Source organism: Sciurus vulgaris (genome assembly GCF_902686455.1).
Source record: "Sciurus vulgaris genome assembly, chromosome: 5".
Lineage (NCBI taxonomy): Eukaryota > Metazoa > Chordata > Mammalia > Rodentia > Sciuridae > Sciurus > Sciurus vulgaris.
In genome coordinates this window covers 84,433,316-84,450,700 of record NC_136465.1, presented here as the reverse complement: position 1 = coordinate 84,450,700, position 17,385 = coordinate 84,433,316, and the positions used below count along the sequence as shown (strand labels likewise).

The 17,385-nt window shown below is 37.0% G+C and overlaps 1 protein-coding gene across 7 annotated transcripts in view; it reads left to right on the top strand.

Annotated features, from left to right (window-relative positions):
* EPS8 (EGFR pathway substrate 8, signaling adaptor) overlaps positions 1–14,407 on the top strand; it is a 171,808-nt gene extending 157,401 nt beyond the window's left edge. For all 7 annotated transcript variants that reach the window (XM_079140398.1, XM_079140394.1, XM_079140399.1 and 4 more), the window contains 4 exons: positions 2,741–2,963; positions 9,738–9,918; positions 10,833–10,962; positions 13,187–14,407. In XM_079140398.1, the coding sequence (XP_078996524.1) occupies positions 2,741–2,963; positions 9,738–9,918; positions 10,833–10,962; positions 13,187–13,300 (648 nt within the window). In that variant the 3' untranslated portion in view covers positions 13,301–14,407. The remainder of the gene's footprint in view (positions 1–2,740; positions 2,964–9,737; positions 9,919–10,832; positions 10,963–13,186) is intronic.
* The last annotated feature ends 2,978 nt before the right edge of the window (positions 14,408–17,385 follow it).

Here is a 17,385-nt window from a genome sequence, read left to right as displayed (position 1 = left end):
TATTGTTTGTATTTGGAACTCTAGCACCTTTGGCACAGAAGGAAATGATGCAGAGTGCCTTTCTGTCCTTCAAGACTTTCTATAAGTTGAAGGCACATTGGATCATCAGTTCTGTACCTCCAACCAGAAACAGCCAAGAGGCAGAAGTTGAGCAGTAGGTAAAGAGAAGTGAAGAAAATAGGGAGGGAAACAATCCCTATCTGCAATGATGTCAGCAATTGGTACTGATTGTGCTTCCTCCACGTCATGTGTTACCATCCAGTCCACAAAGTAGCTGTCTTGGTTGCCTTCTCAGAACAAGGAAGGCACTTTTTCTTGCTTTTCATGTCAGAAGTTAGAAGCATGAGGCAGAAGGAGAGGACCAAGAAAAGAGGAAAATATGCAAGTAAATATAATTTATGATATAAGTCATGAAAATTTTTCACTCGAGTTTGGAGATTTTCATTTTTTTTTAAAATCTATTATTCAGTTAGTCATACTGATAAAGTTGCATTGTATAGCAATGACAGATGAATGAAGTGAGGCACAGAACATTTGGTGAGCCTGTCTTCAGGCTCGATTGCGACAGTAACACGCAATGTATTTAGTTTTTCATAGCATTATTTGATGGATAGCAAAACACTAGCTGTTCTTGTTTTTATGAAAGCAGAAAATATGAATCATCGTGCAATGCAGAACTCATTGCTTTTTTGCTTTATTTAAGCTTTAGAAACAATACTTTAAACTCTGACACTTTCGAAACATTAATGCAAGAATTCATTAAACCTTCATGGAATTACATGCAAAGAATATTCTGGTCAAGGGAACATTGAATATATTTTGGGTGACTTTGGTGTGTGCTATGTATTCCATTTTGGTGGTGTTTGCTGTAGTTTTGGTTGCTTTAAATATCTTATTGGCCCAAATATAGGAGGAATATTTTGTGGAGTATAGTGATAATAATAATAATGCATTCTAATACATTATTTATATATTAGAAATAGTTCAGGTCTTGAATGCTGAGGGAATTATCAATCCTCTGTCCCATCTAACTTCATGACAGAATCCTGCCCCTTTCTTCCTCTTCTTCCTCCCTAGCTGCCTCTGTCCTCCCTGCCCTCTGTCTCCCCTGGTACTTGGCAGCATTATAATGCCTTCTTTCAGTTCTACTTCCATCCTTGTCTTACACTCTTCCCACCTTCCCCACCCTGCTGGTTGGTGAGTGTTGGCTTTTAAGAGATGGCTTAGGAGAATTTGGGCTCCTCCCTCTGCAGTTCCACAGGTGTTCTTCATTCGCTGTGAAGGCAGCCACGATGAAGCCTGGCATGTTGTTTTTGAGTAATTTTAATTTTGAAATGATGTGTTTGTGAGTGCTGTGTTTTTGTTTTTGATCTCTGTGGAAATTGGGGAGGACTCTTGAAATCAATATTACCTTATATTTGGGCCAATTTAAAACATAGAAATAAATACTGTTCTAATCAAAGGACCAGATTACCAAAAGGTCTCTTTGCATTTTATATGCTAATCCTAAACTTTAAGATAATTAAATTGTGCCACCACAGTATTTAAATTATACCTTAGTTACAAGGCATCACTCTCTGTATCTTTGATTCTATAAAGAAGATGTGCCTTTTGAGAATTTGGAGCCTCTTACAGTGCAGTTATTTATTAGTTAAAATTAATTTGTTTACATTTGAAGTTTTAACTATTGTGATTTTTAGTAAGGAATACATATATACATATACTGTTTTATAATAATCAGTATTTGTGATTTAAAAATTGAGAAACAATGTTTTTTTAATCACGTCTGCCTTTTTAAAGTCCCCACATACCTTTTTTGTAGTTTGTTTATGAATTGCAGTCATCTACATTAACCAAAGACCATAACTTTCTTTTCTTTATTTCCTCTTTTTTTTTCAGTATTTTTTGTTGTTCCATTGTAGTTGTACATAATGGTGAAATTTGTTGTTAAATATTCATACATGCACACAATTTAACAATATAGTTTGGCAATATATGTTTTTTGTTTGTGGTGTTGTGGATCAAACCCTTGATCTTGAGCATACCAGGCAAGTGCTATACCCTTGAGCTCTGCCCCAGCCCTAAAGACCATGTCTGTACCATGTCTCACACCATCCACCCTACAACATATCCATTTTAACAAGAAAAATTCTGACTTTAATAGATCAGTATGGAGATTGTGGCAGAAAGTGTTGTGCCTTCAAAGAATTAATATCAGTGTTTTAAAAATTATTTATTTTAGAGCATACTCCTTATGAGAATGTTGCTTCTCTCCTTAATAAATTTCTTGGAAATAGCAGAATTAAAAACCTTTAAATATAGCATACATTTAAAATAAGGAGTGATGTTTAATGCTGTTGATATTGACTTCCAGTGCCATTGAAATCACTAGTAATTTCAAGTCATTTGATCTACCCTGATCTTTATGAATCCAAGTCCAAATTTAGTTTTATTGACATTTATTATTATAATACTGTTTGCTCTTGGTGTATCATTGCTACTCCTTACACTTATATGTTGACTTTGAACAAATATGTAGAATGTTTAAAAGATGATTTTTAATTATTATTCACCATGTAGGATCAGAAGTGTGTGTGTGTATGCATACACACATGCAAAATTGTTACAGGCTTGCAAATAAGCTTAAAATCAATAGCCAACGATGTCCTATGTATAATTCATTTTCTTAATCGAGGTTTACATTTTTAAAATTTCAAGTTAATTATTTGTCATTTTATAGAAACAAAGGATGGAGTATGGTCCAAGACCAGCTGATACTCCTTCTGCCCCATCACCTCCTCCAACACCAGCTCCTGTTCCTGTCCCCCTTCCACCTTCTGTACCAGCACCTGTTCCTGTGTCAAAAGTCCCAGCAAATGTAACACGTCAGAACAGCAGCTCCAGTGACAGTGGTGGCAGCATTGTGCGTGACAGTCAGAGACACAAACCACCGCCTGTGGACCGTAAGTTTCTGGGGGAGAGAAAAAAGTTTCTGTCAATTAAAAGGACTGTTAAGTAGAATATCGTTTATTCTTGATTCTGATGTTATTAGATATTATTAAATATGAACAATACTCCTTTATAGTCGTATAGTACTTTATAGATTACGGAGATTTTTCACCTGGTTTCTCATCGTTTATAAACTGATTAGCAGGAAGTTCCCTCCATTCTCATGTAAGTATTACTACATATATTCCAATATATTGTGGCAGTTGAATGCATGCTCTGGAGCTACACATTCTGGAATTTGTGTACTGAAGCATCACTTACTGGCTCTGTGACCTTCAACAATTGAATAATCCTCTTTGTACTTCAGTGTCTGAATAGTGGGGGCAAAAATAATGGTGTCTGCTTCCATAGGATGAGTTTGAAGATTTAATGAAATAATGCATGTACAGTATTTAGTCCAATGCTTCTCAGCCAGGGGTGAGTTCACCTTTCTCTCCCTTCCCCTGGGGACATTTGATATCTACTGGGGACATTGTTTGGTTGCCACAACTGAGACTTGTTTACTGGCATCCAATGGGCACAGGCCAGGGATGTTTAGCAACATTCTACACTGCACAAGACAACTGCATTCAGTAGGATTACCTGGTCCAAAATGTCACCTGTGTCAAAGCTGAAAATCTGACTGATCTGACTAACGTGATTATATTATAAGCAGTTAGTAGGTACATACTGCTCTCATCATCTTCCTTTTCCTGCTTCTCTTCTTCATGTTTGTTACTCTCAAGTGCACAGTGTCACTAGCTTAATATAATCCCTACCAAAAGCGATCTCAAACACACCCTTCACATTCAGCTTTTATCTAATTTAGAGCAGGTTTGGTTCATATTTTCATAAATGTAAATTTGATTTTTATAGAATGGTTTCTATGAAAACCAATTTAAATAAACAGAAAAGACACAAAAGACACTCTGGCCAACTTTGAATTATCTTTGTTAGTATTGGGAAGAAGAAGGTAGTTTTTGTTTTACTTTGTAGTATAGCATTTTAACATCCAAATTGTTTTTAAAGAATTACAATATTACTTTGCCTTAACTATACTTGTTATATAAAACTGGAAAACTATAGCCTGGAAGATGTTTCATATAGAAGGCACGAGTGTGTGCACGTGTAAAATGGATATCTCTAGTTCCATCAACGTGGGACCCTGAGGGTTTTGTATTCTTTTCTCCATATAAATATACTTTTACTATAAATGATCAGTCTGCTTCCATTTCTTTGAATACTGTTAATATTGTGGAAAAAGAATGATTCCCAGCTATTCTTCAAACCGAATCTCATTTCTGACTTCTAGATACACATATTCAACTATGAACTTTATTGTTGAGATCAGACACCTGATTCATGTTAAAAACTAAAATCTCAAATCCTTTTCACTCTCATTTTCATCCTACTGTTTTTTCATCTCAGTAAGTTTAGCCATATCTATTTAATTATGATTTTTTTGATACTAGAGATTGAATCCAGCAGTGCTTATCCATTGAGCCACATCCCCAGCTCCATGCCCCCCCACACTTTTTTGGGGGGATAAGGGGTCTCACTAAATTGCTGAAGCTGACTTCAAACTTGTAATCCTCCTGCCTCAGCCTCCCAAGTTCCTGTGCCCTGCTCAGTTATAATCATTCTTGATAAAAATAATTTAAAAAGAAATAAAACAATTACTGTTCAACTGTTCTGGAAATTCTGGTTAAGTACAATAAGCACACACCTACTTTTATACATTACTTTCTCTCCCAGGGTGTAACTGTTTTAAATACCTTCTTATTCATATCTTAACCTTACCAGAAAACTAAAGGGAAAATGAAATTTTGGAAAAGCATTTAGCTCTTTCTGTGCAACAAAAACAATGTGTATAAGTGTGAATAACCATAATAAAATATAATGTGCTACATGTGGATTTTTCAAAAAGATGCAAAAGCAAGGATACTAAAGAAGTAGTTTTAAGATGAGAAAGTTCTATAAATATTTTATTGATTTCCCTAAGGAAAATTCTCCTCTTAGGGAAATGGCTCTTCCTTTCTTCATTCTTCCCACAAGTTTGTAACATTTCCCTCCTTTGTTAGATCAACACAGTAATCTTTGACACTGTGGTCCTCTTTTTTCCAGGCCTATGGTCAGAGTTCACAAGCATCCAGTCCCCATTTGGAACAGTATGTGGATTGGAACAGTTTGTTCTTTGTCTGACTCTAAGAAGCCAAGAATAACCTAATGGGAAAGAGGCATAGTTAGAATACTTTTAAAGATAGAGAACTCTCCTGATAATTGTGACTCATCATTTTCAAGTCTGTTTTTCATAAGTAAAAGGAGGACATTGGCATATAAAATATAAACATCTCTCCCCAAATTAATACATACACTTATTTCCTTACAATAATAAAAATTTGCAGTTACTTTTGTAAAGTTCTTTTTTAAAGGTATCTTAAAGGTATAGTTTGACATTAAACAAAAGTAATTTTTTATAAAACATTTCTTTCTTAATAGCACTGTTTCAAGGACATGTTTTTACTCTGAATGTTAGAGCTTGGTAACAGTCTTTTAGAATCAGACATGTTTAAGTGTGTGTATGTGTATTGAGAACCACATTTTTCTCAAATAATATCCTTTCATGCTCTTACATTTTCTGCTTTTTGCCTAAACCTTTCATAAAAAATAAAATAGGAGGAACTAGAAAGTGAATACTCTTAAAAATGTTATCAGATAGCCATGCTTGGACAAGAACCACTGTGCCTATTTTCAAAATACCACAAATGGCCACAGTTAGACTCCTTTTGCTGCAGTGTAATTGTGTGTTACCTATATAGAGTAGCTTCTTGGAGCCATGTGTCATGTAAGCTGTTAAAATTGGTTTATCGCATAATCCAGAAAGGTTCTACTCTTATCACTATTGAAGATACCAACACCTTAGTGGTTTGCATTTCTTCCACTTCTTTTGAAATGTTAATCCTTCTATTTGAGTTTAATCTTTCATAATCAGAACTGTTATTTTAGAAAGAGGTGTGAAGTTAGTCTGATTTGTTGTTTGCTTGAACACTGAAAATGGAAACCAAAAGCCAGGAGCATGTTAGAAAGAGGCCTTTTGTATTTCCTGAAAGAAGGTGATCCATGGTGTGCTGGCTAAGTCAGTGGGTGAGAAAATAAATCCTTTGATGTGGTGATACTTTTTAAAAATTCCTTTGGGATGGACTCATACGTTGTATGTATGGCTGTATAATGTAGTAATTTAAGTTACCTAATGAAATGCGGGTGATGTGTTATTTCAATACAATAATCTATAGTGTTTTTTCTCACTTTCTCTTGCACTTCTTTCTTTCTTTCTTTCTTCCTTTCTTCCTTTTCCCCTCCTCCCTCCCTCCCTCCTTTTCTTCTTTTTTTGATTTCTAAAAAAGGTTTCCAAAATACTTGAGGTATTAAAAAATTAGACTGAAACAACACTGATTATTTCACACTCCACTTACTTCACAGGGATACCAAACATTTTCTAAAACATTTTACCTGAAAAGAAAAGAAAAAGATGTAGAACAACAATATAATAATGACATCACAAAAATATCCCTTAGGGACCAGGGATCGCCACTTCCCAATTTGATTAGTTAATTGGATTACTGTATCACTAATTTTGGTTTTAATTTTTTGAAAACAATATACAGATACTTTTTAATTCTTGAAAACAACATACACATAACTTAATGTGCTGATGTATGTATATACATGCTTGAAAAATGCACACACAGACACATTATTCCCATTCTTATACTTGCCCTCCCCCCACCCTTCCCCTGCACCCGGTTTTCCTCAAGGTGGTAGTTCAACCATGCATCTTCCCCAGAAGCAAAAATGGCTGGGGGAGAAGGACAGTCTCAATGACCCGGACCATAAAACAGGTCTGAGCTGAAAAGTCAGAACATCTAGTTCTAGCTAAATTCTATTTCTAATTAACAATGTGACTTGGACAGATCATTTCTCTGTTTAACCTCCATTTTTCTATCTGGTTATTTAAGGGGTTTGTACATGATGATTTGCAAGGTCTCTTGCAGTGAAAAATTCAGGAGAATGCGTCCTTCATTAATTTGTTCAGTGAGCATTTATGGAATCACAACATATTCCACGTATTGGGGATATAGCATTAAACAAAACAGAGAAAACCCCTTTTTGTCCTCAGGCTTACATTTTAATGAAAGGAGATAGATACATAAAAACATATCAAGAGAATATTAGAAAGTGTTAGTTTGGAGAATAATATAGCTCTGTAAATGGAGAATGCTATTGGGGTGGGGTGGCTGTGGTTCAAATAGCTCAGGGAAAATCAGAAGGAGAGGAAGGAGGAGCCATGTGGATATTTGGGGGACAGCATTTCAGGCTAAGGAGACTGGAATGGCCTTTAAATTTGGAAGCACTGAGGAAGACATTGTGAACTAGAATAAGGGGTTCAGGAGGAGAGAAGTATTACCTTGGAGAGGTAGTTGGATTTGGGAGATTGTCTGTTCTTTTTGTCTATCTGTCTATAGATAGATACATTTATTTTTATTTTGGACGTTCTAGAGATTGAATCCAGGGCCTTACACATGCTAGGCAAGTGTTCTGCCACTAAGCTGCATCTCCAGCACTGAACTGGAATATATTTTGATGGTGATACTAACAGGATGTTCTCACTCTTAAGTGAGCTCATGAGGGTGAGGATTAGGGAATAGAGCAGATTAGACTTGATCCTAATAGGCGGGGAATAGGATGGATCAGCCTAGTGTAGCTTCATGGTACTTTTACCAGACAAACTGGAAAGATTGAATTTATTGAAATAAGTCCAAAAGCTTAGTAAAAGCAAACTTCAGGAAGAAAATTAAGAATTTAGGATTGATAAGTTATATTTGAGGTATATTTCAGATATATTCATTGGATATCTATTGGATATTAAGTAGACAATGTGAATATAGAATTCTGAGTAGTAGTCAGGACTGGTGTTTTAGTCAACTTTTTCACCACTGTGACCAAAAGACTGGACAAGAACAATTTTAGAGACGGAAAAGTTTATTTGGTGCTCACAGTTTCAGAGGTTTTAGTCCATGGATAGCCAATGGCATTGCTCTGGGCTCAAGGAGAGGCAGAACATCATGGCAGAAGGTATGAAGGACATGGAAAACAGGAAAAAAACGAGAGAAAGCTCTGCTCACTAGGGACAAAATATGAACCTCAAAGACTCTCCCCCAGTGACATACGTCCGCCAGCCATACACTACCTGCCTGCAGTTAGCACCCAGTGGATTAACCCATTGTTTAGGTTAAGGCTTTCATAACAATCATTTCACCTCTGAAAATTCTTGCACTGTGTAACAAATGAGCTTTTGGGGGGTTACCACATATTTAAAACATAGCAACTGGAGCAAGTAGTTTGGTAGTCATCAGCTTTTAAATGAGATGAGGCACAGGATCATTGGTCGCGGTGTAGGCAGAGAAGAGGTGCACAGTTTTTGCCCAGGTGTAACATTACTAAGTTTAAGAGATGAGACCATTTAGAGGAAGATACTGAAAAGGAGGAAAATCAAGAGAGTATGAAGCCCTAGAGACCCCAAGAAAAACGTTTTTCATGGAGGAACCTCTTGCTTCAAATGTTGCTGACAGGTTAAATGAGATTATGGCTGGGAAGGAATTTGCTACAAGTTTTACAAAGCATAGTAGAGAGAGGAACTGAATTGCAATGAACCTAAGGAAAATGGGAGAATGGGAATGGATTCAGCTAGTGTAGGCAGCGCTTTGTGGAGTTTTGCTTACAAGGTAGCAGAGAAATGGATGGCCCCTGGGAGGTAACCTAGTAAGAAAGTACTTATCTAAAGGTAAGAGAACTAATAAGTAAATAACAACATATTTAAATAAGCTGATGAAATGATTTGGTGGAGGGGGGAAATTGAAGTCAAAGTATTTGAATAGGCAGAGAACTTGGTGCCTAGTGCAGGTTGATGGACTGGCCTTGGAGCATGGACACAGTTCATCTGTAATGTAATGGGCAAAGTTGAATGGGGAGCATATGGAGGTTCTCTTCTAATTCCTTTATTTCATACAGAAATTAGGATGTGAGATCATGAGGGTGAGGATTAGAGAATAGAGTTGGAGGTTTCCAGAGAAAGTAGAAGATATTAAATAATTGGGTAAGACTGTGTGGTTGTATGTGATCTAGGTGGGGTTTCCCAGCCTAGTCCCTGTGGTGGGAGGCTGGCTTGTGCTCTGGAGGATGTTTTGCATGTGGCAGGCCTCCACCCATTGTAAGTCTGTGGCAGCCTCCCCCCTTCACCACCCTCAGCTCTGACAACCAAAAGTATCTCGAGGCATTGCCAAAGGTCCCTGGCATCAAAACTGTCCCTAGGTGAGAAGCAGTAAGGAAGTGTGTTATTGTCGGGGATGTGAGCAGACCCATCGGGGTCACCACTGCAGTAGTGGTCAATGGGACCATTTGACATTGTGACATCCTCAGCTGTGCAGGCCTAGAGTACACAGGATGGTAGATTCACCAGGGCTGATGCTTTACCAGATGAGTACAGTGAAGAGAGGAGAGAGGAGCCAGGGAATTACTTTGGTAATGGATCATGGATTTTATACTGGATGAGGGTAAAAGTGAGGGATGGTAGAAGTCTTAGAATATGAGCCTATTGGGGTCAAAGAATCATTGGGATTGAGGCTTAGAGAGAGGAATGTAATGTTAGGAACTTTCAAACATGCCTTGCTCTGCTCCCTGTTGGTGTCTAGGAAGGAAGTCTCAGATGGAGGAAGTGCAGGATGAGCTCATCCACAGGCTGACCATCGGTCGAAGTGCTGCTCAGAAGAAGTTCCACGTGCCACGGCAGAATGTGCCAGTTGTCAATATCACCTATGACTCCACACCAGAGGAGGTGAAGACATGGTTACAGTCGAAAGGCTTCAACCCTGTGTAAGTCTCACTCTGGATCCTCGGTAGTTCTTTGTGTGAAGCATGCCTTATTTTCAGTTGAGTCATTTACATGTCACAAATGACTTAAAAAATATAAAAGCCCAGACTGCATTCTTCATTCCAAAAAATGATTATACATAGCTTAAAAAAAAAAGAAGGAAGACACAAAGACACAGAAATAACTATGATTTGGTGCCACCCTTTTCTAGTTGGTAGTATCTGTTTATCATTGGTCCGTTCCACAGCTGTCAGCCCCTGTGAACCCTTGCTTTCTCTCACAGGTTACACAGGGTAGGATTATGGTCTTAGTGGGACTTCCCACACCATCTAGGACATGACATGTAGTATAGACTTCCTCCTGCTGCGGGGTATGGTGTCACAGGAAAATTAAAAAGCAGTTAACTGTCTGTCATCAATTAAAATCCTAATAGAGCTTTTCCTTTAGTAAAGCCCATGATAAAGGTCCTATGAATCTAAAATCTAAAAGCCTATAGACCTTTTGTGTATATTTGATACAATGAAATCTTTGAATAATACATATTCTAAGAAGCCTGACATTTTGTAAACGCATTTAACACAACTGAAAGGTACAGTGGTTAGTCAATTACCTTGTAACTTGAAAGCTGTCTGTTCCTTATATAAACCACAATTTTTAAGGAATTCATGTTAAGCAATAATAAAACTAGATCGTTGGCTCCTTTTTAATGTTCATAATCAGTTATCTTGTATAGCCTCTGGGTCATGATCATAAAAGTTCCTTGTCAGTTGCCTTTAACCATGCACTACAGAGACATTTAATGAGAGTTCCCAGGTATGGAACCCTTTAAAAAATGTTACTAGCAGAAACAGATTTTTTTCTGGTTTCTATCGAGGCAATGTTTTTAATGTTCTGATTTTAAAATTTTATATTTCAGGACTGTCAATAGTCTTGGAGTATTAAATGGTGCACAACTTTTCTCTCTCAACAAAGATGAACTGAGAACAGTGTGCCCGGAAGGGGCCAGAGTCTTTAGCCAAATCACTGTACAAAAAGCTGCATTGGAGGTAAGACTTGTCAACCCAAAGTGGTTTTTTTCTGCATTAGTCAAGCGTATGGACTGTAGATTGAAAGCTCTGGAAACAACTATTCTGGTCTACATTGGCCAATTTCCCTTTCCTACAAAGCTGAATTAAATGTGATTCAGCTTTTGTAAATTTTACAGGAGACCATCAGTGACCATTTTTAGGCAGATTAACTTATAAAGATTCACATAACTGAGCTTGAGCATATACTTTTGGACATTGAACAAAAAACATGATCTTATTTTATTGCATTAACTATTGCTATAGGAATTTTAATTTTGCCAAAATAAAAAAAAAAAAAGAAAAGAAAAAATTCACATCTGAGTTAGTAAATGCCTTAAGAGGCCAGAACTCTTCTGCCTATTCTTAATATTTACTTTGGAGATCTTAGTGGGTTATAAAGTCTTAAAACCCTGGCTATGTGTCTTAAGCCTGGTTTTACTTCTGAATAATTGGGGGTGGAATAGTAACTGGAGATCATTGAAAACAGAGAGCCCTGAGTAGTAATTACTTAGTCATAGTTGTCTGTATGGAAGGAGAGTACATGTTTTCAAGGCTGGATATACTTAAGATTTTTATGTCGTCCTCTCCTTAAAATAGGCTGTGTAAAGGTACTGTTTTCCAATGGTTACATCTCATGGCTCTTACTGTCTCATAAAATTATGCTTGAACTCAAATGAAAGGTATAGGCTTTGGCATAAAAATCAATACATAATTGTTTCCAGCAGGTATATTATATAAATTCAACTGTTAAATAACTCAGTATACAATAGCTTTATGCATATATATCCTGTAAGCATTCTTAATCAAGAGCTATTATATTCCCCTTGGAAATTTGCTCTAAGACATTGATCTTGGGGGATCTTTATCAGGTCATGATGATGGCTTTTTGTATGTTGAATATGAATAAGAATTATGTCTTTTCTCAAGCAGTATTGTTACTATTCTACATTTTAATTAATTGTGGACTTTTTTTTTTGGTACCAGGAATTGTACTCAGGGTTGCTTAACCACTGAGCCATATGCCCAGCCCTTTTTATTTTTTATTTTGAGACAGGGTCTAGCTAAGTTGCTTAGTGCCTCACTGAGACAGGCTTTAAACTTGGGATCCTTCTGCCTCAGCCTCCAGAGTCATTGGGATTTTAGGCATGCACTACTGTGCCTGGTTTACATTTTATTTTTTTTAAAGAATGTATAAATAACTTCTCAGATACCCTTTTCTAATATACCTATTAGAAAAATCTGTATTCCTAAGATCCTGAACTCCTTCATTCCAGAGCTGCCTGTTGTTGTCATTTGCCGTCAGCACCACTTCATCGTGGTCTCTTGCTGCCAATTCCTCTGGGTGTGAATTGAGGCAGAGCCTGACTACTTGAGGTTCCTCATGTTCCTCAGCCACCATTCCACCTCCCCTTTTAGAATCTCCTGAATCCCATTCACCTTTTAGATTTCTCACCTATGTTGCCAGAGACTTCTGTTGATGAAAGAATAAGGAAAGAGAGAAGACTCATGGATTATAGGTAGGGCTTGAGAATGAGAAAAGCCAGTTTTTTCCTAAAGGGTCAGAATGGTATAAGGGAAAACTTGGTGTGTTCTGAGCCCACTCTTTGGCCTGTTTTAAAATTTAAAGGAGCTGGAGACAGGGGTACACATCTGTAATTGTAGTGACTTGGGAGGCTGAGGCAGGAGAATCCCAAATGTGAGGCTAATTTCTGCAACTTAGCAAGACGCTGTCCCAAAAAATAAAAAGGAGTGGGAAAATAGCTCAGTGGTAAAGCACCCCTCAGTTCAGATGCCAGTATTGCAATAACAACAGCAAAAACAACATCTCCTTAAAGGAAGGTACAACTATGTCTTGTTTAACCCGGAAAGGGTTCTTTGATAACTTACCCTGTTATTGGGCTTATTATACACATATCCCCTCTCTCTCAGGGAATCAGAGCACTTCATCTGCACTATTGATTTGTCCTTGTCATGTTAAAATGAAAAACATGGTGACTGAATTCCACTGATGCTTTATAAAACAGTGTTAATGTGACCTGTTGGTGGGCTCCAGAAGCTTCACCTATGTGCAGGGAAATCTTTCGTTTTCCTGAAGAAGCACTCCAAGAAAACCACAGTTGACTTGCACCCTAAGCCGCTTCATTACACACCCCACAGCTGACACAACCAGTAACCATCTTGTCCAAACTGTGTTTGTTTTCAGGATAGCAATGGCAGCTCTGAGTTGCAAGAAATTATGCGAAGACGACAGGAAAAGATCAGTGCTGCTGCTAGTGATTCGGGAGTGGAATCTTTTGATGAAGGAAGCAGTCACTAATTTGTTGTTTGTTTTTAAACTCCATTATTCTTGGCATTATTGCAACATGCTTTGTTTTCAGAAGCCTTGAAGGGAATGTCAGATCTGGTTTTTTTTGGTATACATAATTCATTGCCATAAAAAACAATACCTGAGTAAGCAGAGGAATTGCTTCTGGGCCCATTATTTTTATTAAAACTGACAAATTTTAGACTGAATTTTTTATCTTTGGGAATATTTTTCCGACTTTACCAATTAGTTATTTCACTCCATCTTATTGTATAAGTAGGAATTATCCACTACCACAAAGTAAACTGTATCGTCCATGATTCAAATCTAAATAATTCATTTTTTGTGAGTGTGGTGTCAGTCATTCAGGGTGTAGCTCACTAAAGCTGGCCTCTGCTTTCTTGGGTCTGTCCTCTGACATGCTCAATGATAGAATATTTAGATTTATTTTAAGTTCTTAATGCCAACTGTTTAAAAAATTAAAGCACGAATGAACTGTAAAGTATAGTCGGCCCTTGGACATGCAAATATAAACCTCTGGAGCATTCCCAAGACATTTTATTTGTCATGGCTCTGTTGATTGCAATTCCTTGCATAGCTTGTATTTTGATTTAGTTTATATTCTGCTTATTATGTGTACTGTGTACTTATATATAAGAAAGCACAAGTGGCAAGAGGTCATATACATTCAAAATCTATCAAAGAAAGTAGCCTGCAATGGTGTACATTACAGTATTTTGCCTAATTAAGGCCTCAGTTATGAATATTGATATAAGTAGTTAAAGGATATTGAGGCCATTTTATGTGATTGTATGTGTCAAGTCTTTCTGGTGATAAGAAACATTTAATTTACACATACTTTAACCTTGTGAAAGATTCTAGATAAAGAAAAGAAAGATACCTAACCTCCAACAAATGTTATTTTTGGAAACACGATTTTTGTCATTAAATGTTATATTATTTCACATATATAAAGCAGATGTTATGTAAGAATGTTGTATATTTTAACATAAATTCATTTAGAGAGATTATCTAGATTCATTAATTTTTCATAGTGCCTTTTTCACATGAGTCAGCTGGAGAGTCTGCAATAAACAGTATTTGCTATATGTTAACAAATGCCTTCTGTCTTACTGGTGAAAGGGTCTTTGCTTTGTAGACTGAGGATTAGATAGACTGGAATGGGAAAAAATACTAGTAACTTATAAAACAGTAACAACTGGGTTCTAGGCTATTTCTGAGTGGGTAGAAATTGCTCCAGAATATTTTCTTCCCTTGTTTCTTCTCTTTCCACCTTTCTTTCCACCTCTCTTATCCATCATCTTTACCTTTCACCATCTAGTCCCAGTTGGTAACAATGGTGAAAATTTATTTACACTGTACTTTCAATTGATAAATACATCCACATAAATTCTTGACTCAATATCTATAATAACCCTGTGATTTGTATTTTAATAGATGAGAATCTGTAGCTTCCTAGTGGCTGAACTTACCCAGGACATAAAGGACATGGGTCTTTCATCTCCCATCTTTGTCTCTTTACCCTGCTGCCTCTTGGAGAAAGTGGAGCAAACATGGGGATGAAAAAGTAAAATTGGTTCAGATCTTTTACACTTATTAAGCCCTTATTGTCCTTATTGAAGTTATCTGAAAACATAGGGATAAAACAGAAGATAATAAGATTGAAACATAAAGTAACGTGTGAAAAGTAGCATCCTTGATAATAAAATTATTGATGCAATGTATGTCTTTATATTACAAAATACCAAAGGAATGCATTGAAGAGGTAATACTTGCAGGAAGCAGTTATCTCACTTAGAGCTGTGGGGACAAAGAGAAGAGATTGATGGAATTTAAAAGTTTGAGGAAGAGACCCTATAGAGTTTGGATCCAGACATCTAAGGAATTTGGTCACTGGTTCTTAGAAAGTTTGGGGAAAGATCCCACAAAATGGTACAAAACCAAAACGAAACAAAAACCCTGAAAGGAGGCATAACATAAATGGTGCTCTTGCCTCAGGAATTCAAAAGAATTCCCACGTGGAGAAAATAGTTCAGGAAATCCATGGTTCTGGGATGTGGACTTCTGAGGAGAGCATACCAGCCTGCTGCTGCTTGGATCTGTATTGAGGCTATTTCTGGGAGCAGGGAGGAGAACAGACTCGAAGCTTGAACCAACTACTGCTGCTGCAAATAATTTGCTACTTATTGAGCGAAGACCCACCATGAGGGTGAGGTTAGAAGAAGAGGAAGTAAAACAGGAATAAAAGTCCCTTGTTTCCCTTCCTGCCTTCTGTCTCCCTGTAGCATGATGTTCTTTGAGCAGAACCTACCAGGTGCTCACCTGGTAAAGTCCCAAACCATGAAGATAATGGTAAAAGGGTGGATTTGAAACTGAGAAAATGACTCAGTAGCCAACCCATTCCAACTTCTGGTTGCTTAGCCTCTGTACCTACTCTTCTATGTGTGTTTGAAGTTCCATACTACAGTAGTTTATGACTTTTCCTAACATGATGCAATCATTCTTCTTTGAAGTTGAAAGTATGTAACAGGGCTTTTTTTTTTTTTTTTTTTTTTTTTTTTTTTTTTTTTTTTGCGGTACTGGAGATTGAACTCAGGGCCTTGTGCTCATGAGGCAAGCACTCTACCAGCTGAGCTATCTCCCCAGCCCACAACAGGGCATTTAATATGAAGAATTGTTTAGGTAAAAAGAGAACATGAAAACATCACAGAAGTTTTAAATAGGAAGCAAATCCCACCACTACTGATTGGGAGCAAAGGGAAGGGGTCACGTTTACCAGCATCTAGCAGCCTGGAAGAAGGGGGGGCCATGAGGAGATGCTTAAACTTTGATCTCCGAAGAGGAGGCTCTGTGTTGTAGGTACTGGTGCATCGGGAGCACAGAGGAGAGCCTCCCAGTGCAACTGGGAGAGACCCATGAGGAGGGAATTCCGGCCAGTTGATGCTGTCTCTGAGGGGAACCATGATGTCGGATCTTGAAATGTGGGAATAAAAACAAAATTTGAGTCACCTGCTTCTGGCATCAACTGTTAGTGTAGGAGTGAATCCCAGCTCACTGATTTTCAACCATTTGGTTATGGTATGCCTTTGTATCATTTTCTTCTTGTTTTTAGTTTCTTGGAACTGTGAGATTATAGTATTTACTACATTTGGAAAATAATCAGCCATTATTTTTTTTCCCTGTCCTTCCTGCTAATTCTCCCTAGGAGACTAGAATTTTGTGTATTTTAGGTCATGAAATTTTCCCAAGCTCACTTATGCTGTTAATTTTTTATCCAGTTTTTCCCCCTCTGTATTTCATTCTGGGCAGTTTCTATTCACTAACCTTTGCAACAACTAATCTTTTCACTAATCTTTTTTCAACAACTTCTAATCTGCTTTTAATCTTTTCCATTATAATTTTTCATCTCAGACATTATAGTTTCTCTAAAAATATGTTGTATAAAAAATCTTCCATGTCTGTACTTAACTTGCTCAATATTCAACTTTATCAGCCATACAAAATACAGTTAAAACATTAATCATTAATTCTTAAAAGAACTAGAAGAAAATAATCCTAAAATTCATTTGGAAGGATTAAAGACCCAGAAGAGCTAAAGCAATTTTCAGTCAAAAAAAAGCAATGCTGGAGGTATCACAATACCTGACTTTAAATTATACTATAGAGCTGTAGTAACAAAAACTGGTTATATGTAGAAGACTGAAACTAGACCCTTTTCTCTCACCTTGCACAAAAAACAACTCAAAATGGAACAAAGATCTCAGAATTAGATCAGAAACCATGAAACTCCTAGAAGAAAATGTAGGATCAACACTCCAGCTTTTAGACACAGGCAGTGGCTTTCTCAATAGGACCCTTAAGTTCAGGAAATAATGACAAGAGTTAATAAATTGGACAGCATCAAATTTAAAAAGCTTCTGCACAGCAAAGGAATTAGGAATGTGGAGAAAACACAGACTGGGAAAAAAATCTTTGTTAGCTCCTCTTCTGACAGGATTAATATCTAGAATGTATGAAGAGCTCAAAAATCTTTACACTAAAAAAATCACCCAGTTAATAAATGGGAAAATGAACTA